Here is a 24389-nt window from a genome sequence, read left to right as displayed (position 1 = left end):
CGTGTAGCTGACCTTGGATCTGATATCTACTCATCTCCTCACTCTCACTAATGAAATTGGGGGTGTCGATCTGATCCTAGGTCGGTGCTTTTCGCGCGCTCCGAGTCTGTGACCACGTGTCTCTCTCTCTCTGGCCTGCCAGCGGACCATGTGGAGCAGCAAGATGGCGGCGCGGTGGAGGGGGAAAGACGGGGATTTAAATGCCGGCAACAGCGACTTTCTGACCAGCAACAATCCCAATGAGGTACCGGTTTGCTAATATTAGCTAACTGACATAGTAATAGCTGCACGCGAGCCGTTCTCCATGTTTTAATAAGGGGGGGGTTTCGCCGGAGCGCGAGGCCACATGCGCGCATCGCGACACGTGGCTGAAACAGGCTCGTCGTAGTACTACCGAGGTAGTGGACAGGGAGTTGGCTGAGCCGGGCGACTAATCTGCCATTTGGCCCCGAAGCTAAGGGAACATGTACATGCCTCGTTAGTTAACGGAGTTACCGCTCCGTCCGTGTGTGACACAAACTCCACCGTCAGTGATTCACAGGTGAAAGCTGGCGGTTCACTTCCTCTGTAGTACAAGATATGCAGATAAGGCTGCACCCTCAGCACCGTCCGGCTCACGGCACTGTCCCCTTTCGTTGTTACTACACTCAGATGTGACCGCCTTTTGTTTTGCAGTCACCAGTTTAATGTAGGATGTGAACGGCAGTCACAGAAGAGCGTTTAGCTCTTTGCCTTGTTGCCGTCGTGGAGGCCCTGAGAGCAATTGTTTCAACTTCCCAGAGATGGTGTGCATGCTGTGTTCTGCCTCTAGGGCCCCTTGTCCCCTCAAATCTGTCTCCTACATACTAACACTTCTGTCCTACTTACACTTTGGTAGATAACGTATTGTTCTTTATCAACGTCCATGTCTATGAATTAAGCCACAGAGACACATGCACAGATATTTCTGCTCTTTTCAGTTTTCTTGAGCTGAGGAATCAGATTTGTGATATAAAATATATCATTCACCTTCTCAAATGTCGGTTGGTGTTCATAGTCTCTTTATACATTGCTCATTGATAGTAAACCAAACATCTTTGGTTTTGGTTGGTCTGACTGCTTTTTAAAAATATGTAATCTTTGACTTTCAGTAGTTGGGATCTGCATTTTCTCAATGTTATGATATTTTATGAACCAAATGATTTATCAAATAATCAAGAAAGTTGCAGCCTGTTTTTTTTTTTTTGTGTTTTTTTTACATTATTGTTAAATGTCATTCTAATGTACATAGAAATGTCTCGTCAATGCATTTATTTAGCTTATTACTTAATAAATAGAGCATTTAGCATCAGCTCTGCCTCACGTTTCTTTCACTCCTGTATTTGAAGAATTGTCTGAATTGGCAGCTTTTCCTGTTTATGCTGCGAAGGTTCATTTTGAGCTCAGTTGTAAGATTGCAGGAGGAAGGAATAGACCAGATCAGTGTGCATTCAAATTCACAACACACTTGATGTGATATTATTGTGTGTTTTTCACTCTGCAGTTGGTCCTGAGTAGAGTGGGAGGCGTGGAGATGGACACCCAGTCCTGTATCGATCACTCAATCCTGGCCATCTTTGAGGACTCCAGTGTCTCATCAGAGGTCAGACTTAAGGCCCATCTTCACAGTGCATCTGTAGTTTAAAAGATGCCCTCTGTACGTTTGTCGTTGACAGTTTTGATTCTCCTTGAGGGCACAAAGTTGACACTAGAATATTAATTCTGCATGTAAAGAAATAAACCTTGATTCTTGCACTCCTTTTCAGTATAAGAGCGGAGCGGAGGAAGAGAGTGAGACTCTGCTATCGGCTCTGACCGAGATGCTGGACAGTGTGGAGGATGACGACGAGACTCTGTCTCCCTTCGACACCCTGCCAGACACCAAGCTACTCACCCACCCAGAGCGCAGGGACACCTCAGTGGTGGGTCCAAGCACAGAATCAAGAAATATAAGCCTGAAATAACTTATTTGGAAACAATCTTTCAATTAAACTCCCAGTCAATTGTATTGCTTCATGATTATGCTGTTCAAATTCCCATCAACTGAGCACCTTGTGATGATTACATGGAATTGCTTGTTTAATCAGGACTGGGATGGTAGAGAAAGTTGAGCAACATGCCTTGATAAACAGCACTGAACACAATAGTGATGTATCTGGAAATATAGCATTTGTTTAAACAATATGATGTCCCACTGTTAATAACATTTTTTCTTTTTTTTCTTTCTCTCTTCTCTTTAGGAACTATTACTTGCTGATAGACTTAGACCAAGATCCAAATCACCAAATTTAACATTCACAATGAAGATTGATGGGGAAAATGAAGATAAGAGCAACATGGGGAGAAACAGTCCTCAACAGCTGTTCAAACAACAAAGTCAAACATTGTTTCACTCCACAAATAAGAAAGTGGATGCTGAAGTTGAGGTTTTCACCTCAACTTATCTCGTCAACCTGGTGAAGCTCATGCACCCTTACTGCCTGAAGCTGCATGTGGAAGAGGAGGCAGATGAACTGAGGGAGAATCACACATTATTCTCTCAGGAAGAGGTGTGGAAGTATGAGAGACCCAGTGAAGAGAGCAATGAAGAGATAAATGTTGTGTCTGATGATGATGAGGTAACGGTGAAAGACCCAAAGGAGGAAGCTGAAAAGAGCTATAACATCCTCTTGAAGAGTGTGCTGCTGAATGGGAACCTTTCCAGAACTCCACCTCCCAGAGAGAAGAAAAGGGTGAGCTTTGGCACCGTTCAAGTGGCTTCATTTGAATTAACAGAAAAAGGATCCTCTCGATTGATCGAGAGGAATTTAACAACTGAGCAGACAAGTGAAACTGCATCAGTTTCACTGAACAGCACCAATGCACTTGAAAATCCTGCTGGCTCAGCACTTGAACCCCAAACTCTGTCCTCAGAAATGAGCAGCGACAAGGCGGCAACGCTATCTCTTAAAGGTGAGACGAAGGTCAAATCCCTCAGCCTCCAGCAGTACAGACAGCTGCGCCAAAAGAGGCTGCCTCTGGTGGAGAAACAGAGGAACTACACCACCATGTGGCCTTGTGTTTCTGAGCCCCCCACAGAGCTGACCCCCATCCTCTGTTTACAAGAACAAAGACAAAACAGCTGTGGACCAAAAGACACACACCAATATCCTGATGGTAGAAGAAGTGGTGCTGATCAGCTCCATTTATCTGAAACTCCAGGTCACAAGACCCACTGCATCCCTGCTCCGCCCATGCCTCACCCCCCAGAGCCCAAACCATCCACCCATCTACAGCGCAACAAATTGAAGCACCCAAGGACCGAATCCAAAATCATTTCATCTGCCAGTCTGCAGCCAGACGTCACAGCTAACCCAAATGTTACTGTGCATGAAAGCAAAAAAAGTCCAGTAAAGAAACCAACACTGTTCAGTAGTGATCCCCCAAATCCTGTCCTCCTCCCTCGACCAGTTAGCCAAACAACATCACCAACCACTGACCCCTCTTTAGCAAAGTCCAAAGTGGAGTTCCTCAACAGAGACTCCAACCTTGACAGCACCAGACACTTTCCAGAAATCCCAAATGAATCCTCAGGCACATCTCTTCAGAGACAGCCACCCTCCTCAGAACCAACACCTGAGGTGTTGTTAGTGAACCAGGGGTGCACCACCCTGTTCCAGGAATTTAAGCAAAGGCTGACTGAGATAGCTTCAGATGTCTCCTCCGGACCTCCAGCACTGTGCCAAACCACAACACAAATTGAATCTGTCTTAGAGTGCAAGGAACTGCAGCCTCGAGGATGCAGTTTGACCCCGACTAAAGAAGAAGCCAAGCTGGAATCAAAGTCTGCTCTGTCACCAGGTCCAGATACAGTGAGGCAAATAAAGTGTCCTTCCATCCCTGCTCCTGTAGACTCTCCCAAACCAGTAGAGGGGACATTGTCAGAGGTTCACCTCAGTGGTTCTCCATCTGAGGAACCGAAGTTTGTCTGTAGAGTGCAGAGTGCAACAGCTGACTCAGGTAAACTGTTGAGACATGGTTGTCTATGTGATTAGTGATACATTAAGTTTACTAAGAAAAGAGAAATAAACAGCATCTACAAAAGTTTAATGTCTGTTTGTTACTCTGCTCCAGGGATTGAAGCACCAGATCTGACCAGCCTGCTAGAACAATTTGAGGAAACACAAGGTGCGTAATCAGATAACTGATAACACTATATTGTCTGATGCTGATGTCCGATCCTCGGGTGACCTCTTTTTGTTCTTTCCTCCTCCAGCTAAAGAGGAGAACAAGCCAGAGTCCAAACTCGCTCCTTCACAGTCAAATCTACGAACTACGTCTGTATTAACGCAGAGAGCCTCTGTGGAAACACTTGAACCTTTGAGCACTTCAGAATCACCTGGGAATCCAGAAACCCTCGGGAGGTCGCCGCCTCTTCAAATGTTGGAGGGTGCGGACATCCCACAGCCCCTTGGTACTGACATTATCCTCAGCACTCGACAAGATCTGCCAGCAAAACGCAGAAATCCTCCATCCAAAGCCATCCAGATAATCGAGCCCCGTCCTCTACCCTCCAAGAAGACGCACACAAGCCTCCCGGCTGCTCATAGTTCTCCTCACATGTATTCATCTGTGTCCTCCGATCACGATTACTGCGGGTCTATGGACCGCTCAGTTACCAGTGCTACTCAGCGCAGCAAAGCCTCTAAACCCAAGGATGTGTCTCAAACCCCTGATGAATACCAGGTGACAACCCATGACTCAAGTGCTGCTGCTGAATGCAAAAATCCGACCTCCACCAGTGAGCTCAGCACCACCATCGGAGCAGTTATGTACTCTGAGCAACCCAGGACCAGATCAGCGACGAGCTCGGCCACAGACATCGTTCCTTCAGACGGGGCTTCCACTGAGCCACACTGTGTTTGTGCAGCTGAAGACGAGACAGCGTCATGCATTCTCCCCACACCTCCACCCAGCCCTCTTGCCAGGGGTAGGGAGAAAAGGAGATATCGGAGAAGATCTCCTCGTTCGGACTCTAGCTCCAGCTCCTCATCCTTGTCGTCCTCCTCCTCAAGCTCTGCATCTCCCTCTCCAAAAAGACAAAAGTAATCGTCTTCTGCTATGTTCAGCGTCCGTCTTTATTTGTCCTCTTTGTGCTTCACTCCTAAGTCTCAATGTGTCCGTCTTACAGGCACCGCCACAAGCGTTCAGAGAGCAGTTCGTGTTCGTCGTCATCCTCCTCTCGCTCCCTTTCCAGCTCCCCAAGTCGGCACTACAGATGGTCTTACTCAAGGTCGAGGTCGAGCAGGTCAAGATCCAGGTCTTGGTCCACGTCCAGATCCCGATCACCATCCCCGCGGGTTTGCCGTAGACAGTGGACAGATGTTTACAGGTCAGTTCTTGTTGGTTTCCACTCAGAAATGTGTTCCTTTTTAATTCAATCAAACTCAGTCATTTTTTTCTTGCATATATTTCTGGCTTTACTGAGTTTGTGTGCTAAATCTCAGTTTCCGTCTCTCTCCTCACACTCATCACATCTACAGCAGCAGAGAGTCCAGGAAGCTCAGGAGGGAGCATGAGATCAGGATTCAGAAACTTAAAGCCATAGTGAGTAAGATATTACTGACATGTGTTTGTGTTGTTTTGGTTGAGTAATGAGTAATTATGAAATCCTCTCACACAGGACGAGCGTAGGGTGGTGTATGTCGGCCGCATCCGCAGGTCTATGACACACGACGAACTGAGGGAGCGCTTCTCTCAGTTCGGAGTTGTAGAGTGTGTGTCGCTTCACTTTAGAGATAGAGGGTAAGAGCATACAATTTAAATGGATGGGTTTTTTGTACTAGTCATCTGTATCTGTTAGTTTGTTAACCCTCTCCCTTTGGTTCCCTTAGTGACCACTACGGCTTTGTCACATTCTACAACACGGATGATGCTTTTGCGGCCATCGATAATGGCGGGAAACTAAGGAAGCCGGATGAGCTGCCGTTTGACATCTGCTTTGGTGGAAGAAGACAGTTCTGTAATTCACACTACGCTGACCTCGGTGAGACTCAAAACCAAGTCAAGCACAGAGTGAGCGGGAAAGGGCAAACATGTTCCATTGCTTGAGTTTAACTATAATCTTTATTGCAAGCTGCACCATTGAAACCATGACATAATATTCCTTGTATTCCTTCCAGAAAAGCTCAAGAAAAAAAATTGTATTTTGAATGTGCAAGACATTGAACATAACAGTGAGCCTGTAAATGTGCATCTCTCCCTCAGACGCAAACAGAGATACAGAGCCGGCTCCTGCCAAGAGCAGGTCTGAGGACCTCGACTTTGATTCGTTGCTGAAACAGGCCCAGAGAGGATTAAAGCGGTAGCAGAGCTGTTTGGGAGCACAACAACCCCATTTAATGCAGCAAAGATGAAAACGGGTTTTCTTCATGAACCTCAGAGCGTCATGCTCGTACTTATGTAGCAAACTTTTGTATGCAAGTTTTTTTTTTTTTTGTAACGTTTTGGCTAATATGCATGCCGTTTCTGATGTGTACAATTGATATGTACAAATATGATATGTACAAATGTGTACAGTTGATATGTACAAATATGATGTGTACAGTTGATATGTACAAATATGTAGCACTGAAAGATTTGTTTTTCATTCCACAACACTTATAAAGTTCTGAATATTTGTATATATTAAAATAATAAACGCTCTTAAATGTGTTTTCTGACTGACTGGTTTATTTAAAATCCAAAGAACGATTCCAGTGAGCCAGCATGCACAGAACCACCAGAGTGTGTTCACTATAAATGTTATTAGTTATAATCTAACAGTGTAGCTTCCTATGGTTTTGCTGCCTTGAAATCCCACAGCAACCCTTCGATTTGTTCTGCAGGCTCTAATCTTAACTTCAGTCTCATAAGCCTTCTAGTATTGTTACTTGTCTCTTTTTACACTTCAGCTCAAAGCCTCAGTAGCTTGTTTTTGTCTGCCGTCATATCTTCAGTTCACTTTAACACTCTTCACATTAAGTACGTTTGCAAGCTTGTAGACTTTCACGTGAAATATCAAAGCAGGGACATCAAATGTGAATTGAATTTGGGCATAATCAACATTTCATTGAGTTTTTCTGCATCTGATAACTTTAGTTAGGTTATGCTTTCACTTAAACTACACCTTTCCCATAGCTGGTATAATACATTTTCAAACAATAGTAACTAATAACATACATTATGCTTGTACTCCAATTAAGTTACACTTCCAGAGCCCCATTATGTCTCCACTGGCTTTCTGGCACACTTAAATGAAATGGCATGTTGTTATCAGGTACACCTGCATCTTTCCTGAGATGGCATCAAAATATCTCCATAGCTACACCCAACCCCCTACGTTCTCTGACCTCAATAGACTGACAACATCAATTGTGTTCTCTATGTTTAGTTGGATGTTGTCATTGTGCTTCCTTCCTTCCATGGCTCCAGATGTTCACAATATATTCTCGATTAGGAGCCACTCAATCCTTTAATTTTTTTTCAAATTACAAATAGGCCCAGCAGTGATGTTTGGGGGGTGTAAGGTTGAAGAAATGACAATATGTCATTGACAAAGTCCCACTCAAAAAACAGTTTTGCTTTATTTCTTCTCTGTTGTTACTCTGCTGGGGGGGGGGGGGGTATTATCAACATTAACGGATTATCTTAAAACGGGACAAATGATCACTACGGTCAATCGGAACAGCTGTCAGGTTAAATACACGGAGCTCAATATTTACTGAAGAGCTATGCAACGCAAAAGCTTTGTTATTTTTGTCTGCTCCTTTCGCGATTAAGGCGACACTGTCTCTTTAAGACGTTCACGCGCGTACACGCGCACAGCTGGGGACGCTCAGTCAGCACGCGGCTGTACCCTGAGGTGAACCATGTCGTCAACACAAAACCAGAGCTGCGTTTTATCCGCTCACAGTATTTACAACTTCCGACTTCCGACCATGTTAGCGGGTCTGCGCAGGCGTGACAGGACTGCGCAATAAAAGTCACTCAGATATAAAGCTCAATATAAAGCTCTGACTGATAATAGCGTCAGCGTTTGTCTGAGCGTTAGTAAAGTGGACGCAGAGACTGACGAAGAGACGTCGACTCAACAGCAAACATGTCGAAGCCCGGCAGCGCCGAGGGCCACGCGAGGGCCCCCGCCGGGGCCAAGCGGTTCATCAGTGGAGTCGTGGAAGGTGAGCAGACCGGGGCCCAGGAGCACAGCGCCATCGAGAAGTACACATGCGAATTAGGCTGCAGGCTCACAGGAAGAACGTTAGATATATCTAGTAGATATGCAGTCGGGAATTCTGGCATTTGCAACACATTTGGGGCATAACGTGGCCTTTGCTTGATGCAGGTTTTTATGGGCGACCATGGACTATGGAGCAGAGAACGGAGCTGTTTAAAAGGTGTGTCGAATAAGTGCAGGAACACAACTGCAAGTTGGGGGTTGAATACGATTGTCAAACAGTCACGTGACAACAGAGCTCGTCCTAAAAAAAATGGCATTTGCTTATTAGTATGTCGTCCCGTACTGGTGTTATTATTACGTCATTAGACCTTCATCAGCACCTCCTCAGGTGAGGCAAACCATGAGTGGTGAGCTGTCAGGCAGTCACTCTCACAAGTGGACCAACAATATTGATCTGTCTCCTGATGCCTAGTTTCCCTTTCACAGCCCTTTAAACACACTGAATGATCCACTGCTCTCACGATCCTTTCTCATCACATGACAGCTGATATAATGATATAGATGATATAATATGTGAGAAGATTGTTGATTGCTGGTGTTGGGTTTCACAGAGAGCAGAAGTGGGGTTTGAACACGTACCTTTACGCCCCCAAGGATGACTACAAACACAGGATGTATTGGAGGGATCTGTACTCTGCAGAGGAGGCAGGTGAGTTTCAGCCCTTCACATGTCCTTGTTAGTGATATAATATCACGATATTAGCCAATATCCTCATCTCTTGGAAGGTGAGGGTGGCCTGAGACCAAAATAACCCAAAACGCACAGGACTGAACAGCAGTCTCTGAGGATAATTAATCTAAATTAATTGATGTGAGCTGCCCCTATTTCTGACAGTTACTACCTGGTTAACATTATTTTCAACCAGTGTCATCTGGATGACATATATTTCTGCTCCTCATTAAGAAACTAAAACAAAAAAACTAAACAGATATTGTCCTTTACAAACTATAGTGGTTTCTTATCAGTGTCATAGCAAAGTCCCATTCTAAGTTATCATTATCTCCCGAGACAGATTGTTTAATTGCTCAGTTTGGAGCCTCTCCTTTCGCATCTTATCAATAAGCTGGAGACACCAATAAATCACTTTATTGTGATTTTATAATAAATCCCCTCTGGCCAGATCCTCCTCAAATTGAACATCAATAAATCTTGCACCGTTTTCACTTTATACTTTAGATACACTGTACACTTTCATTTTTATTTTTACATTTTCATTTCCTTTATTATTAAAATTCTTAAATATAATATGTCCTGCCCTGCTAATTTATTTTATTGTATTGTATTGTATATTTGTAAACATTGTATGCTGCTGCTTCAAGAAATTTCCCCCTGGGGATGAATAAAGTACATATCTTATCTTATCTTATAATGTTGCGTTCTGAAGGGCGGTGGTGATTTGAAGTTTGACCCATCATGTCAAAACAGACACTGGACTTTGGCCCATCAAAGGTTGTTTTTTTGATTTTCTCATCTTTTCCCAGGTCAACTCATCGCCCTGATATCAGCAGCTAAACAGCACGACGTTGACTTCATCTATGCAATCTCTCCGGGCCTGGACATCACTTTCTCCAACCCCAAAGAGGTTGCCGCCCTGAAGAGGAAACTGGATCAGGTTAGGACTTGTTATGCTGAGATGATGGGTGGAACAGGAGAGATGAAATCTCAGCTCTATGTAGCTTTATGGCTCCCCTGAGTGAGTGGTTTGGGCACCATATAACTTCATACAAAACATGCAGCAGTAAAAATAGAAGCATTTAATATACTGCAAGTAGGTCAACGGGCAAACAATGGCCCAAACACAGCTGCAGGTGGTCGGTTCAATTCCCGGTGGAATGACTTTATTATCCAAAAAGGAAATGTCCATTGTCGGGAGTTGATCTCCAAAGCCCAAGCTGTCCTCTCTGTCCCTCAGGTGAGGCAGTTTGGCTGCAGCTCCTTCTCTTTGCTGTTCGATGACATTGAGACGGACATGTGTCCAGCTGATAAGCAGGCCTTCAGCTCCTTCGCCCACGCCCAGGTGGCCATCACAAATGCAGTGTTCCAGCACCTGGGTGACCCTGAGACCTTCCTCTTCTGTCCGACAGGTCAGGCAGTGGGGTTGCCTAAAACAAAAACAAAAAAGCACACAGCGGTTTGTTTCTGTAAAATGTTTTAAATATGATTTAGTCCTTTTGAACACAGCTTGGGGAGTTTTAAGCACGGTACACTCTGTGTGATAGCTTTTTATTTTTTACATATGAATCCCTTCTTTGTCACTATTTTCCATCATTCACACTTATTCTGTCCCTGTCACTCCAGATTATTGTGCTGCATTCTGTACTCCCAGTGTGTCCCAGTCCTCCTACCTGCACACGGTGGGAGAGAAGCTGCTGCCTGGGATAGACGTACTGTGGACTGGTGAGAGCTGCACCGACCCAGAACCTCACTGGACCTGCACAGAAGGAGCCACAATTACATATTTATAACACAGGTTCTCTCTCTCTCTCATATTTGTGTTGTTTAGGTCCCAAAGTGGTATCTCACAAAATCTCTGTGGAGTCCATAGACGAGGTGTCCTCCGTCCTGAAGAGGGCGCCAGTCATCTGGGACAATATCCACGCAAACGACTATGACCCCCAAAGGATTTTCCTCGGACCCTTTAAGGTCAGTTTATGATTTGAGATGTCTGTGTAAGCTCCAGTATGAACTGGTTAACATGATCTCTTCCTGTCAGGATCGTCCCACTGAGCTTATTCTCAAACTGGGAGGAGTGCTCACCAATCCAAACTGTGAGTTCCACCCAAACTTTGTGGCCATCCACACCTTGGCTACATGGTGCAAAGCAACCGCCGATGGAGCACAGAGGGATGTGGAAATGGGTGAGGGTCTAGTTTTTTATTAAATTAAATTACACTCTCTGTGCTGCCTTATATCTCATCCATGAGCTTTAGTGCATACACAGAATATCCCTGCACAAATTTGACTTTTGTAAACTTTTACAATATAGCAATGTGGACAAGGATTGCGACGGTCTGTCCTCCTGCCATTTTGTCCAAAACGCATGATGGATAAGATCTCGCCATAATCACATATACATCAACACATCATGATTATGTTGCTGAAAAAAAGAAATGCCATCTAGCTCATATATGTCTCGAGTGTGAACCTGAACAGAGACCAGTGGCTGCTTGAAATCTTTAAAAAACGGAGCTCATCGTTAGGCACTCACTTGCTAATTGCATTAAAACTTCTTGTGACATAAAACACAGTTTGTCCAGAGGTGATCAAACCCAGACATCTGAGAATAGTAACACAATCAGATGGATAATAATGACAAAAGTAGAAGCCTGAAATATATGATATAAGTGTGGACCCTGTGCATCGTCTCACTGTCTCTGACCTCCATCACCAGACGATGAGGAGCAGGACCCCTGCTACAGCCCCCAGGAAGCCCTGACCCTGGCCCTCACTGACTGGCTGCAGGAGTTTCTGAGCAGCGATCAACCCGGCGGTAGAGAGTCACGAACCCTTAACGTTGAACCACACACTGTTTAATGTTATCCAAAAAAACTAAGTGTCATCGCCCCTCCTCATCCTTCCAGGCCGCTGTCGTCCTCCAGCTCGTCTCAAGAAGGAGTCGTCGGGTGAGGAGCCCATGCAGACAGACGTGGGGGAGGGCTCCTATGTTCCTGGACCCGGGGAGAACCCGCTCTACACAGCAGAGCCCCTGACTCTGGATGACCTGAAGCTGCTGTCCGACCTCTTCCACCTGCCGTATGAACACGGCCCGACAGCCAGGACCATGCTGCAGGAGCTGGACTGGCTCAAGAAACACAGTTGGGCCGTCACCGCAGAGACGGACATGGTAGTTTTGCGTGTTTTAGAATATATATTTTTTCTTCTCATCTAGTAAATTCATTTAACGCGGTTTTGTTTTTCAGACTGCAGAGTGGCGCTCCAAAGCGCAGCAGTTTGATGGCATGTGTGAAGCGGTGGTGCAGATGTTCAATCGTCTGTCAAACGCCCCGAACCGCAGCATTCTGTACGACCTCTACAACTACATCTGTGACATCAAGAGTGGGGTCGGTCTGGCTCGGGCCTACGTGAAAACACTCGGTGAGAAAGACTGAATATTGTAATGCTGATCAAACCAAACAGGCTGGCGTGTGTTTGGGGGGGGGGGGGGGGGCTGCTGTAGGCATGCTAAAGGGGAGAAAAGACCCCGGGACTTCCTGTTAATTTATCAATGAGGAGCAGTGTGTGAAAGTTTGATTCCAAGTGTTAAAAAAGCAATGCAAAGGGTCTCGGCTGAGTTTGATGCATTGTGATGTTCATCTTGAACCACATTTACGACAAAGTTGACTCCATAACCGTGAGCCACCGTGTTATGCTGTGTTGTCCTCAGGAGGGCAGGGTGGACCCTCAGTCCAGCCGATGAACGACGATCCTGAACCCTGGGGCTTCAGAGGAGGCCTCTCTGGAGAGTTCCAGGTGACCTAAACAGGACAATGTCTCAGGACAGCGACTTGATCATATTTTAGTTTAGAATATGTAATTAAAAGGACAGGTGTCTGGTGAATCTCTTCTCTTAAGTATTGTTTTCACATCAGTAAGTTTCCACCGTAGGTCCACTTGAATACACGGTTTGTTTGTACTTGCAGAGAATGCTGCCTTGCCACGGAAACAGGGACCTGTTCAGACATCCTCCCATGACGGCGGTTTACAGCATACGGCCGCACTGCACTGAGGACAAGGTGAGGATGCCAGCTCCTCAGACACTGTGACACTTTAAAAATAAATGTATCCAGCATTGATGTTCCAGTTTTTATTTTTCTGTACTAGCTGGAAGTGCAAAGGATTTTCAGGGAGCTGCAGAGCGCAGGAGAGGGCAAAGCCCCCTTGATGATGCAGCCTCCACTTATCTGTGACGGGTAAGAAGGAGTCAAGTTTCTCTCCAGAGTATTGGTGCTTTTATTCTTCAGTCTTAACATTCCCTCCGGCCCACTGCAGCCTGTCAGCGGGGGAGATCTCCCCTTCCCCTCAGTGCGCTCTTGTCCTGGAGGATGAGATCGGGGTGTGTGGCTACGGCCTGGCTCTCATCGACGCCAAACCAGCCGCAACCAAGATTCAGGTGATCAAATGCAACATCCAGTTTGTTTTTCAGAATACAAGATGAAGATCAAATGCATTTTTTTTATTTACGTTTTTTGTCATAACTCTAGAGGGCAGTAAGTGAATCAGTGTTGAAGGACTTCCCCTCTCTGGTTACCATACGAGTGCTGCCCCGGGTTACTGATCCCTCTCCAGCCAAGCGCATGATTGGTCAGCTGTTGTCCTCCATCAGGAGCAGTGGTAGGTCAAGGCCTTGCACAATGCCTTTGATGATTCTGAGAAGTGCCTCATGGAACTGGCCCAAACTCGGCTTTAACAGGCTGCATGTTCTCCACAAGGAGGCGCTGTTCAGTCAGTCACAACCAATCTACACCTCTCAACCCCTATTTGTAAGGAGGAAAGTTCACAGCAACATCAGTTTATCCCTTCAGCTGTCACAATTAATACTAGTGCCAGCTAAAAGCCCAGTTAATTTTCTTTTTTCCAAATACAATCCAGGTAGAAAGACCCCGCCCCCCCTTCCAAAGTGACTAAAGGACTTACAATAGCACAGAGCCGCGGCATTCAGCAGAAAATATGTAGTACAGGTCTAAATCTGGAATAATAATAATATTGGCTGCTTTTTAAGAGCTTAGCATCCTTCATGAAGCTTTTCAATATTGAGCAGTTCCTTTTTAAAACAGTATCAATCCTTTTCTCAGACTTTAGAGAATAAACATGATCTTTTCTATAACTTTTAAGGTTCCAGAGGAGTTTTCTGTGAGTTGAGGCAGAACGATCGGAGGATGCTCGACTTCTACAGTAAACTGAGCTCCTTCAAACCCATAAAAACAGCCAGTCTACCCCACGACATCGTCGCCATGGGAACAAGCTTGTGAACCAGATGAGTCACAAGTGTCTTCATCAGGTTGCTTACTGTGCAGCACGTCAAACTGGAATTCGTCATTTTTGATCGGTTAATATCATTATCTGTATAATTTAGATGTCATCATTTGCTAATGTTCTCATACAAAGTAACATTAGTCAATGAAATGTGTGCAACAATGTACTATAATGAGAGTGTAATGTAATACGACTCTTTGTAGACATGAACATTTTTAAATGGAACGTCATTCTTTTTTTAGATAAATGAGTTGTTTTAACCCAGCACAATACAAATGTCAACATATTGTTGCATCTGTCAGACACATTAAAAACAAGATTTACATAACAAAACATTTAAACGAGAAGATTTTTATTTGCATTTTGAAAGGATACAAAATAAACATGGTTTCTGTTTAAATAAAATAGCTGGTGTTTCACTTATTCTCTGGCTTGAGAGGCGAAGTAAAAAATATTTGCGGTGGACCTGCTCAGAAAAAACGTGTCACATGTATAATACAAATAATAATTTAGAAGTCGATATGCATCACGTTGCTAGACCCATTATTACATAAATATCAATCCAATAACACATCTGTCTGAGCAGGTAAGATAAAGCACAAAGTAATGGGTGAGTTTAATAATTCAAGTTATTTAAGGACATTCTTTCTATTCCTTAAAACATTTAATCCTGTTTATTCCCCTGAGTGTCTGACCAGCAGAGTTTGGCTGCAGGAGAGGACATCCACATGACCTTGTGTTTGATGGACTGATGGATACTCATTGATAGTAATTTACCCAGACTCCTTTGGAATATCAATAGCGTCTACTTATGAAAGCATTAAAAGATCTTAGAAGGTGGTGACCGGCTGGCTATTTCTGCGTGGCTGGTGTGTGTAGCTAGTCACAGATGGGAGGCCCAAACCAGTCGCACTAAAACTGAATTGGTCAATTATTGGTGACACTTAATTGTCTCCCCTGGTGATGTAGCAGTCTCCTGCCCTTTTTACCGACTATTGTTCCATATACAATATATTGTTATCATATAATATTATTATTCGTAAAATATATAATTTGGGATCATACTACATTATTATTGCACAATAAAACTGGAAGGGGGATGTAGTACTAAGGACTGAAAACAACAGTGTTGCAAGTATGAAGTCCGCTTCTTAATCTTCTTCGGGGACTCGTCAGCGTTGTCCTCCTCAAATGAACTCCAGTCCTTCAAACTTCACGTTCCCCATCTTTGTCTCGGGCATCAGCACCAGACCGTCTAGTGTAAATGCAATGATGTAGGTGGCAATCCGGCCGGCATCCTCCTCTGATTTCAGGGCCAGAATAATCTGATCGTCTGTGTCTGGAACAAACTTGAACGAGGAGAAACCGTGGGTTGGGTTGAGCGGGCCGACATGCCGCACTGCTATGGAGCTAAAATCTGCGGGGCAGGACAGGAGGAGGTTGGTGGCCCGTCGCTTGTTTGCAGTCTTTTCGTAGTGCTCGTGACTGGCACGGCGAGGGAGAAAGAACCAGTGCTGGAGACGCTCACTCCACGCTGCTGACTCATGGATAAGGTAGCCTATAAAACAAGGAACATTGTAGAAGGTGGAGTTAACAATCAAGAAGCGTGGGAGGAAGTATGGGTGTTTTCCACTTTTTTGAGTATGCAGCCAGAGAGGAAGACCTGCACATATTACTCTGCACTAATTAAAATGTACAGTATACTTTATCCTACAAAGATGCTATAATTGAACATCAATGGGACATCGAGCCCTAAATCACAGAGGGAGGCCTTTATTATAAAAGTGCATATAGAACATTATCTTCCAATGAGACTAAATGTGGTAACAGCTATTTACATCAGGGGTTATTCATTTATTTTTGGACTAAGGAACCCTCTGAAACCCAAACTATACCAGTGGCTGCACTTATAAAATGGGATACCACTGCACTAATGGTTGTATATGGACAGGATTATATAGAAGACGACAAAAATAAAAAGTCAGAACCTGGTGGTTGTATCCCTGTTGCGGTCCGCAGGGCATTGTAGTGCGGCACCCAGTTCTCATGCTGCACATCACCGTGGTAACCAACAACTTTCACCCACTCTGGGTGGTTGTTGACGACTTCTCCAGATGTCGTGGTCCACTCTTTGCCCAGGCCGCCAACATACAGGTGCTCATCTTTCACTGCCAGCCACTCAGCCTTGAATCCTGCACACAAAACAAGGACGTTATCTGAAGTTATGTGAACCTCTTAAAATGACCACCGGCCTTCTCAAAGTTGTTTTCTGTGTCGTCAACTGTTTTCTGCTGGTGTTCCAAATATAGTGCACAACACACATTGAAACAATCTAAGACAGCATTGGTTGTATTTGGACTACTTTTGTTGGTGTTTTGTTCTAGACTTTGGGTACAAAACTATTGAAAAGAAATCAAAATGTTTAATACAACTTTGTTTGAGAGCTTTTCCACAAAGGACCGACATGTACTCAGTGGATAGAGGAAAGACGTCTTTTGGAGACTGACCTTTGGAGACTGAGCCATCACCGTCGGGTAGGATAACCCAGGGGACCGCCTGGTTGCCTTCGATCCTGTACACTACGCCTGTACGGTCGTCCACACTGTACAGGTGTCCGTTGAACGCCACCAGCTCGGACAGCTCCATACCTGCAGCACATTAAGTCAAACAAACATTGAGGTGACCAACATACTGATGTGAGAACACAAACTGTGTGTGTGTGTGTGTGGATGCCTTCACCTCGTCCTTTCTCAGCCAGATGACTCTCCAGTGTGACTGTCTCAGCATCCCACTCCACCTCCAGTCTGTCAGCGCTGTCTGAAACAGTCAGGTAACCTCTTTTCATGTAGCTGAACCACGTCTGATCCTTTGAGCTACGCGACGCTATGTCCAGATCCGCAATCACACCAATACGGTAGCGGATGCCGTGCTTGGTCTTCTCTGGCGGACTTAACGGGTATGTGTCATTGTAAGGTTTGTCCCTTCTCTGGTGGTGTGAGAGGCTTCTTGCAATTTGCCCGTTGGCGTCTTTGAAGAGGTCATCCTCACCCTCACTGTGCATTTGCAAACTGTGAATCCTGTTGCGGTAGTAACCTCTCGTGGCAGTGTCTCTGTCTCCTACTGTGCGGTGCAGGTATAACATGAGAACTAAAGCCAGCAGGGTCGCCACAGCGATTGCCCGCCATTTAGGGTGGAAGCGTGAGTCTGAGGCGGTAGCTTGCGTCATGGACACCAAGGCCAGGGGGAGGCGTCGGACGGCAACACCAAAGGAGGTCATGGGAGTATCATCTTCATCCTTACTGTCAGGCTTGGACTTGGGTTGATGACCACTATTGCCTGGGATTGAGCACAGAGAGGCACATTAGAGACATGATGAGGGATGTGGTATAAAAGATAAAAAGGTAACAAAAACTGACAAAGTGCAGTTGCAAACAATCAACAATGTTCCTTACTCGCTTTAACTAAGAGATTCCAGGCCGTTTATCTTTGGGTGAGGTTCCCGTTTAATTACAGTTCACGACTGACAATACCTCCTCCTCCTACATCCACCTTAACGTGGTGGAGGAGTTTGAGTGGCTCAGTGATCCTGGGAGCTATGTTGTCTGGGGCATCAGCCCCTGGTAGGGTCTCCCAAGGCAAACAGGTCTCGGGGGAGAGCCCAGACTAAGAGCGGTTCAATAAACCCTGATGATAAGCAGCCCACGGACTGAAGCTACCTTGCCCGGACAAGGGAAACCGGGGCACCCTCCCGGAGCCAGACCCAGGAGGGGAGCTCGTCGGCGAGCGTCTGGTGGCCGGGCTTTCGCCCATGGGGCCCGGTCGGGCTCAGCCCGAAAAAACATCATGGAGCAGCAGTCACCCTGTGGACCCACCACCCGCAGGGAGAATTATCGGGGTCGGGTGCTATGTAGACCGGGCGGCGGGCCAGGCGGGAGACCTGGGCGGGCCGATCGCTGGCAGCATAGACTAGCTCTAGGGACGTGGAACGTCACCTCACTAGCGGGGAAAGAGCCGGAGCTGGTGCAGGAGGTGGAGCGGTACCAGCTAGATATAGTTGGGCTCACCTCCACGCACAGCATGGGCTCTGGAACCAAGCTCCTGGAGAAGGGTTGGACTTTGTCCTTTTCTGGAGTTGCCCAGGGTGAGAGGCTGACCGACTCCATTGTTCTCCTGGGAGACTTCAACGCTCATGTGGGCAATGACAGAGAAACCTGGCGGGGCGTGATTGGGAGGAACGGCTTGCCTGATCTGAACCCGAATGGTGTTTTGTTGTTGGACTTCTGTGCTAGCCACAGTTTGTCCATAACGAACACCATGTTCTAACAAAAGGTGGCTCATAAGTGTACCTGGTAGCAGAACACCTTAGGCCGGAGATCAATGATCGACTTTGTAATGGTATCATCTGATCTGCGGCCGTATGTCTTGGACACTCGGGTGAAGAGAGGAGCAGAGCTGTCAACTGATCACCACCTGGTGGTGAGTTGGATCAGATGGTGGGGGAGTCGGCTAGAAAGACCTGGCAAGCCCAAACGTGTGAGGGTGAACTGGGAACGTCTGGCAGAGGATCCTGTCCGGGAGGTCTTCAACTCCCACCTCCGGAAGAACTTCTCACAAATCCCGAGGGAGGCTGGGGACATGGAATCCGAGTGGACCTTGTTCAAAGCCTCTATTGTGGACGCGGCTGCTCGGGGCTGTGGCCGGAAGGTCATCGGTGCCTGTCGTGGCGGCAACCCGAGAACCCGGTGGTGGACACCGGGGGTGAGGGAAGCCGTCAAACTGAAGAAGGAGGCCTTTCGGGCCTGGCTGGCCCAGGGGTCTCCTGAAGCAGCTGACGGGTCCCGGCGGGCCAGAAGGGCTGCAGCTGCGATGGTTGCGGAGGCTAAAACTAGGGCATGGGAGGAGTTCGGGGAGGCCATGGAGAAGGACTTTCGGTTGGCCTCAAGGAAGTTTTGGCAAACCATCCGACGGCTCAGGAAGGAAAAGCAGGGTCTACCCCAGGCTGTTCTCAGCAGGGGGGGGGAACTGCTGACCCGGACTGGGGACATCGTCGGGCGGTGGAAAGAGCACTTTGAGGAACTCCTAAACCCGGCCAACATGTCCCCCGGAGAGGGGGCAGCGCCGGAAGACTTTGGGGTGGTTTCACCCATATCCCTGGCAGAGGTCGCTAAGGTAGTCAAAAAGCTCCTTGGTGGCAAGGCGCCAGGGGTGGATGAGATCCTCCCTGAGATGCTGAAAGCGCTGGACATTGTTGGGCTGTCTTGGTTGACACGCCTTTTCAGTGTTGCATGGGGGTCGGGAACAGTGCCCATGGACTGGCAGACCGGGGTGGTGGTTCCCATCTTCAAGAAGGGGGACCGGAGAGTGTGCTCGAACTATCGTGGTATCACACTGCTCAGCCTCCCGGGAAAAGCTTATGCCAGGGTGCTGGAGAGGAGGCTCCGACCGCTTGTCGAACCTCGGATTCAAGACGAACAGTGTGGATTCCGTCCCGGTCGTGGAACAGTGGACCAGCTCTTTACCCTCTCAAGATTACTGGAGGGGTCCTGGGAGTTTGCCCAACCAGTTTACATGTGCTTTGTAGACCTGGAGAAGGCTTTCGACCGGGTCCCTCGGGGGTTTTTGTGGGGGGTGCTGCGGGAGTATGGGGTGCCGGACCCGTTGGCACGGGCCATCCGGTCTCTGTACGCCTGCAGTAGGAGCTGTGTTCGTCTCCTCGGTAGTAAGTCAGACACGTTCCCGGTGGGTGTTGGCCTCCGCCAGGGCTGCCCTTTATCACCGGTCCTGTTCGTGACCTTCATGGACAGGATATCTAGGCGCAGCCAGGGGGCGGAGAGGATCCGGTTCGGCAGTCTCGGGATCGCCTCTCTGCTGTTTGCGGATGATGTGGTCCTGTTTGCCTCCTCGGACCGTGACCTCCAGCATTCACTGGGGCGTTTTGCAGCCGAGTGCGAAGCGGCAGGAATGAGAGTTAGCACCTCCAAATCTGAGGCCATGGTGCTCTGCCGGAAACTGGCGGATTGCTCCCTCCAGGTGGGGGCAAACTGCCTACCCCAAGCGAAGGAGTTCAAGTATCTCGGGGTCTTGTTCACGAGTGAGGGTAAGGTGGAGCGGGAGGTCGACAGGCGGATCGGTGCGGCTGCAGCAGTAAAACAGGCGCTGTACCGGTCCATCTTGGTGAAGAGGGAGCTGAGCCGGAAGGCAAAGCTCTCCATTTACTGGTCGGTCTACGTTCCAACCCTCACCTATGGTCACGAACTCTGGGTCGTGACCGAAAGAACGAGATCTCGGATACAAGCGGCCGAAATGAGCTTCCTCCGTAGGGTGGCCGGGCTCAGCCTTAGAGATAGGGTAAGGAGCTCGGACATCAGGGGGGAGCTTGGAGTCGAGTCGCTGCTCCTTCGTGTCGAAAGGAGTCAGCTGAGGTGGTTCGGGCATCTAGTCAGGATGCCTCCTGGACGCCTCCCATTAGAGGTTTTCCGGGCACGTCCAACTGGTAGGAGGCCCCGGGGAAGACCGAGGACACGCTGGAGGGATTATATCTCCCGGCTGGCCTTGGAACGCCTCGGGATCCCCCAGAATGAGCTGGAAAGTGTTGCGGGTGAGAGGGAAGCCTGGGTCGGCCTGCTGAACCCGCTGCCACCGCGACCCGACCCCGGATAAGCGGGTGATAATGGATGGATGGATGGATGGACTGACAATACAACTTCATATATATATATATATATATATATATATATATATATATATATATATATATATATATATATATATATATATACACATATAGAAATATATATATGTATTTATATATGTATCACTACGAGGTGTAATCACAGGTAATCACTAAGATGAGTTGTCTATGATAAAAAAAAATGGGCTCCTCAATTGTTTTAAGTTTCACAAAAAGATATAGGGCAGGTAAGATATGCCAACGGAGATCCTGCCCACTGAAATACGAGAGGTGCGATTTAATTTGTGACAACAAGAGTGCCATGGTGTTCCTCGACGTCTCTGTTAATTGCAAACTACAAATAAGCAAATAAGCTTCAGCACAGTCATAGGTTGAGTCAAATGATGTGGTTCATCCCCGTTCAAATCATTGTATAGTAATAACTACACAATGGTAAAACATTACCACCCAAAACAGAAAACAAAACTGCTTAAGTTTACTATAACTTGTTCTTTTGCATGCATTACCACAAGTGTTAATTCCTGTAGTTTAGAACATAATTTCCTGAAAAAGTAAACCCCCTCCCAGCAATTACGAATGATTGCTTGAGATTGAAATGCATGACTGAAGCATTTTATATTATAAAGTTAGCTCTGCAACAAATGCAGCTTCAAAATAAATGTAAATTACACATTGGCGGTAGTGCTGAAGCAATATCTAGGCGGGGCTGACGATGCAAAGCATTTATGTAATTATACAGATAAAAATCACCATTTCGCAATCCCAATTAAATGTCACAACAGCGCCAACAAAATGTCTCTGTGAAAGAGCAATAACAGCTGAAGAAAACAGTCTGCTTTAATAACTACATTCTGAAAAATATAGGTAGAACCAGTTAGTTGAAATATTTACCAAGAGCTTAATTGGTATTACTGAAAAAGTGGACTACATAATTTTACATCCCATACAGCTGGTAACCATTACTTTTCCCCCAATGCCTTCACCCTTGCTTCGCCTCTTCTGCCCTGGACACGCTGTAACCATCATGCTGTTCTCCGTCGCACGCATCTGATAATAAACTTGACGTCCCTCCAGCCCTCTGGCCCTAATGAATAACTGATCTCTATCTCACCAAGTCTCCTCCTTTTCTCTCTCAAGTTTCCTATGGGCAGGTTTTACTTAACTGCTAACAAATAAGTCAATCCGGAAGAACGGGTTTCACAAACCAAACTTGTAAAAGGTGTGTATGAATATAAAAATGGGATTAAGAAAGCATTTACTGATTAGTGCTGCTGAACAGTTTCTTTATAGCAAAAGACTCAATAGATGATGTGGTATATCTAAAATCCACTGAATGGATTTAATACATCCACATTTCTCCATTATGTGTCATGCCCACTGTACATTGTCATTTAAGGTCACAGGGAAGCACCCGCTTTCAGATGTGTGCATGAGTTTCATTGTTTTAAGGACTGATGTGCGATTGTACTGACATTACTTCTTAACCCTAGCACCAGTTCTGTTAATCAACACGCATTGTATAATTTCCCATTATCTAGATTTCATTAACCCAGTTGATCCAGCAACCTACCAAATATTGGAAGGTTACAGCTTTATTCATGCAAAATGTTGTTTGCTTTCTGCCTGTTTCATATTTGACCAAAGTCAAATCTTTACTTGCTTTTTCTGGAGCTTTCAAACACACCTTGTAGTCTCCCACTGTAGGTGGAGTTACCAGGATAGAGGCGCTTACTGGTTAAGAGTAAATAAAGATGAAAGACAGCAAAAGTTGAATTTCCAGGTTCGCCTAGAAAAAAAAAGCATTTTCAGGCTGATTATGTCTTGGAAGGATGCACAGCAACGCTCAAAAACCACAGAGATCATAGCACAATATGGGACCAGTCTCTCTGCTAAGTTTTTTGAGAGGTTTCAGTACAGATTAATTAGGCAAAATGGGCATTTGGGCAATTTGAATTTTCTCATGTACCAAACCAGATATTTAACTTTTATATTACTTATGGTGTTCAATACATCCAAATATAGCAGTCTTTGTTGATTGTTGATTTTTTTTAAAAAGCCAAAGATAAGCAACATTTGTGACTGTAGGCGCTAGATTATGGAGCAAAGACTGCCGCCTCAGCTCCTTCTCATCGTCTTTAAGAGAAGCTACACAGGGGGGAAAAAATGAAACGAACTGGTTTAAAACATAAAATCTTGAAGACTATAACAACATACTACAGTCAATAAATGCATACTGAATATTGTGTGTAACTACTAAAGTTTTTTTAGCAGGTTTAAAACTACTACTGCCACACTGTTACAGGGTTTACGTTAATATTGTATAATTATTGGTCAGACAAAATACAGAGACTAGAAAATGACATGAACCTTTTTGTTTTGTGAACGTGTGTACCTTTGTTAGGTCATACTCCCCATCTACCAGTTGCTCAATGATATTGAAGTGGTCGGTGTTCGCCACATCCTCCATGGTCACGTTAAGTCCTGACGCCTCTAAAGTCTTTAAAGCCAGAAGAAAGAGGTCAGTAAATACTACATGTATACACACAATTATTTAACAAATCCTAACTTCATATATCTTAGTAAAACATGATTACAAATCAATTACACATAGAATGTAATTTCTCAGTTTGTGAGCTGAAATCTTAAAAAACGGATAAACAGGAAATCAATCAAATTCAGTTCCCTGTGCCATAACAGTGTTTACGAGCTACAGTAGCCGCAAAAACATCTTAGATTCAAAACAGACCGACCTTCCTTTAAAGCCTTCACGTGAGCCTTGATCACGTCGTCTGCCGACATCCTGTGCGACCACCAGCTGGGTGAATACTGCCTCTCAAGCTCCTGTGACACGGAGAGACTGCTGTCAGCCGCGCGGCCATGAAAGCCGAGACACCGCTGATAAACACGGTGAACAGCGCCCTCCTGGTTATTATTAGTATTTACGCTCTGCTTTAATGAGGCTGTCAATCTTTTAATGCGACTTCATTCATCGGTTGTAAAAAAAAAAAAAAGGAACTATATAATAGTTATTTCAAAACGTCAAATTATAGGCTAAACTCACAGTTAGAGATATACAAATTACAATATTCCTGCCAACGTTACAGACAACAATCTCAGAATGAGAGCAGAGAGAAAATAGGAAACACCACACACTCTTACATCTTTCTTCATTTTAGTCCAGTGCATTATTTTTGGTATCTCTGGTATCGACTTAATTCGCCGAAAGTCTGCTGGAAGATAAATCCGATCCGCATGTGCGTGCTGATCTAACACTGCTCGTCCAGCCAGAACTACAGGCTTTGTTTGTGATATAAGTTGTGTTTCAAAATGTCCCTTTACCTGAATTTAATGAACTTTGAGTGATTTTTAATTATCTTGCTCAATAAACCGTTGTGGTGTGTGCATTTTTAAGCTACATGTGTCTCACTTAAAATAAAACCAAACCCCTA

At 45.7% G+C, this 24389-nt stretch overlaps 3 protein-coding genes across 10 annotated transcripts; 2 read left to right on the top strand and 1 right to left on the bottom strand.

The window, feature by feature from the left end:
* Nucleotides 1-114: 114 nt before the first annotated feature.
* On the top strand, nt 115-6711 carry LOC117735823 (peroxisome proliferator-activated receptor gamma coactivator-related protein 1-like). The gene is made up of 11 exons (XM_034540710.1): nt 115-244; nt 1523-1621; nt 1785-1940; nt 2259-4017; nt 4132-4185; nt 4274-5102; nt 5189-5389; nt 5541-5604; nt 5681-5802; nt 5892-6043; nt 6265-6711. The coding sequence occupies exons 1-11, from the start codon at nt 149-151 to the stop codon at nt 6363-6365; spliced, it is 3633 nt and encodes a 1210-aa protein (XP_034396601.1). The 5' UTR covers nt 115-148; the 3' UTR covers nt 6366-6711.
* A 1164-nt stretch (nt 6712-7875) lies between these two features.
* Nucleotides 7876-14641, top strand: LOC117737318 (protein O-GlcNAcase-like). Its single transcript, XM_034543193.1, has 17 exons — nt 7876-8216; nt 8381-8432; nt 8827-8924; nt 9758-9888; nt 10189-10360; nt 10575-10673; nt 10780-10919; nt 10990-11134; nt 11668-11766; nt 11858-12120; nt 12197-12371; nt 12661-12746; nt 12917-13009; nt 13098-13186; nt 13266-13386; nt 13478-13607; nt 14109-14641. Exons 1-17 carry the CDS (start codon nt 8138-8140, stop codon nt 14243-14245), a joined length of 2109 nt encoding a protein of 702 aa, XP_034399084.1. The 5' UTR covers nt 7876-8137; the 3' UTR covers nt 14246-14641.
* Nucleotides 14569-24371, bottom strand: LOC117737323 (soluble calcium-activated nucleotidase 1-like). Of its 8 annotated transcripts, none has more exons than XM_034543225.1 (7): nt 23691-23847; nt 23308-23437; nt 16989-17585; nt 16757-16897; nt 16238-16441; nt 15466-15807; nt 14569-15311 (listed from the first exon to the last, which is right to left on the bottom strand). In XM_034543225.1, the coding sequence occupies exons 2-7, from the start codon at nt 23405-23407 to the stop codon at nt 15283-15285; spliced, it is 1413 nt and encodes a 470-aa protein (XP_034399116.1). In that variant the 5' UTR covers nt 23408-23437; nt 23691-23847; the 3' UTR covers nt 14569-15282. The 8 variants fall into 8 exon arrangements, with proteins under 8 accessions (XP_034399116.1, XP_034399097.1, XP_034399106.1 ...); XM_034543206.1 differs by adding an exon at nt 24100-24371 and having other exon boundaries at nt 15243-15807; nt 23691-23781; XM_034543215.1 differs by adding an exon at nt 24280-24370 and having other exon boundaries at nt 15243-15807; nt 23691-23781.
* Nucleotides 24372-24389: the final 18 nt, after the last annotated feature.

Source organism: Cyclopterus lumpus, chromosome 1 (assembly GCF_009769545.1).
Source record: "Cyclopterus lumpus isolate fCycLum1 chromosome 1, fCycLum1.pri, whole genome shotgun sequence".
NCBI classification, from domain to species: Eukaryota; Metazoa; Chordata; class Actinopteri; order Perciformes; family Cyclopteridae; genus Cyclopterus; species Cyclopterus lumpus.
Note: the sequence above shows the minus strand (reverse complement) of the source record. Positions and strands in the feature narration are given on the sequence as shown.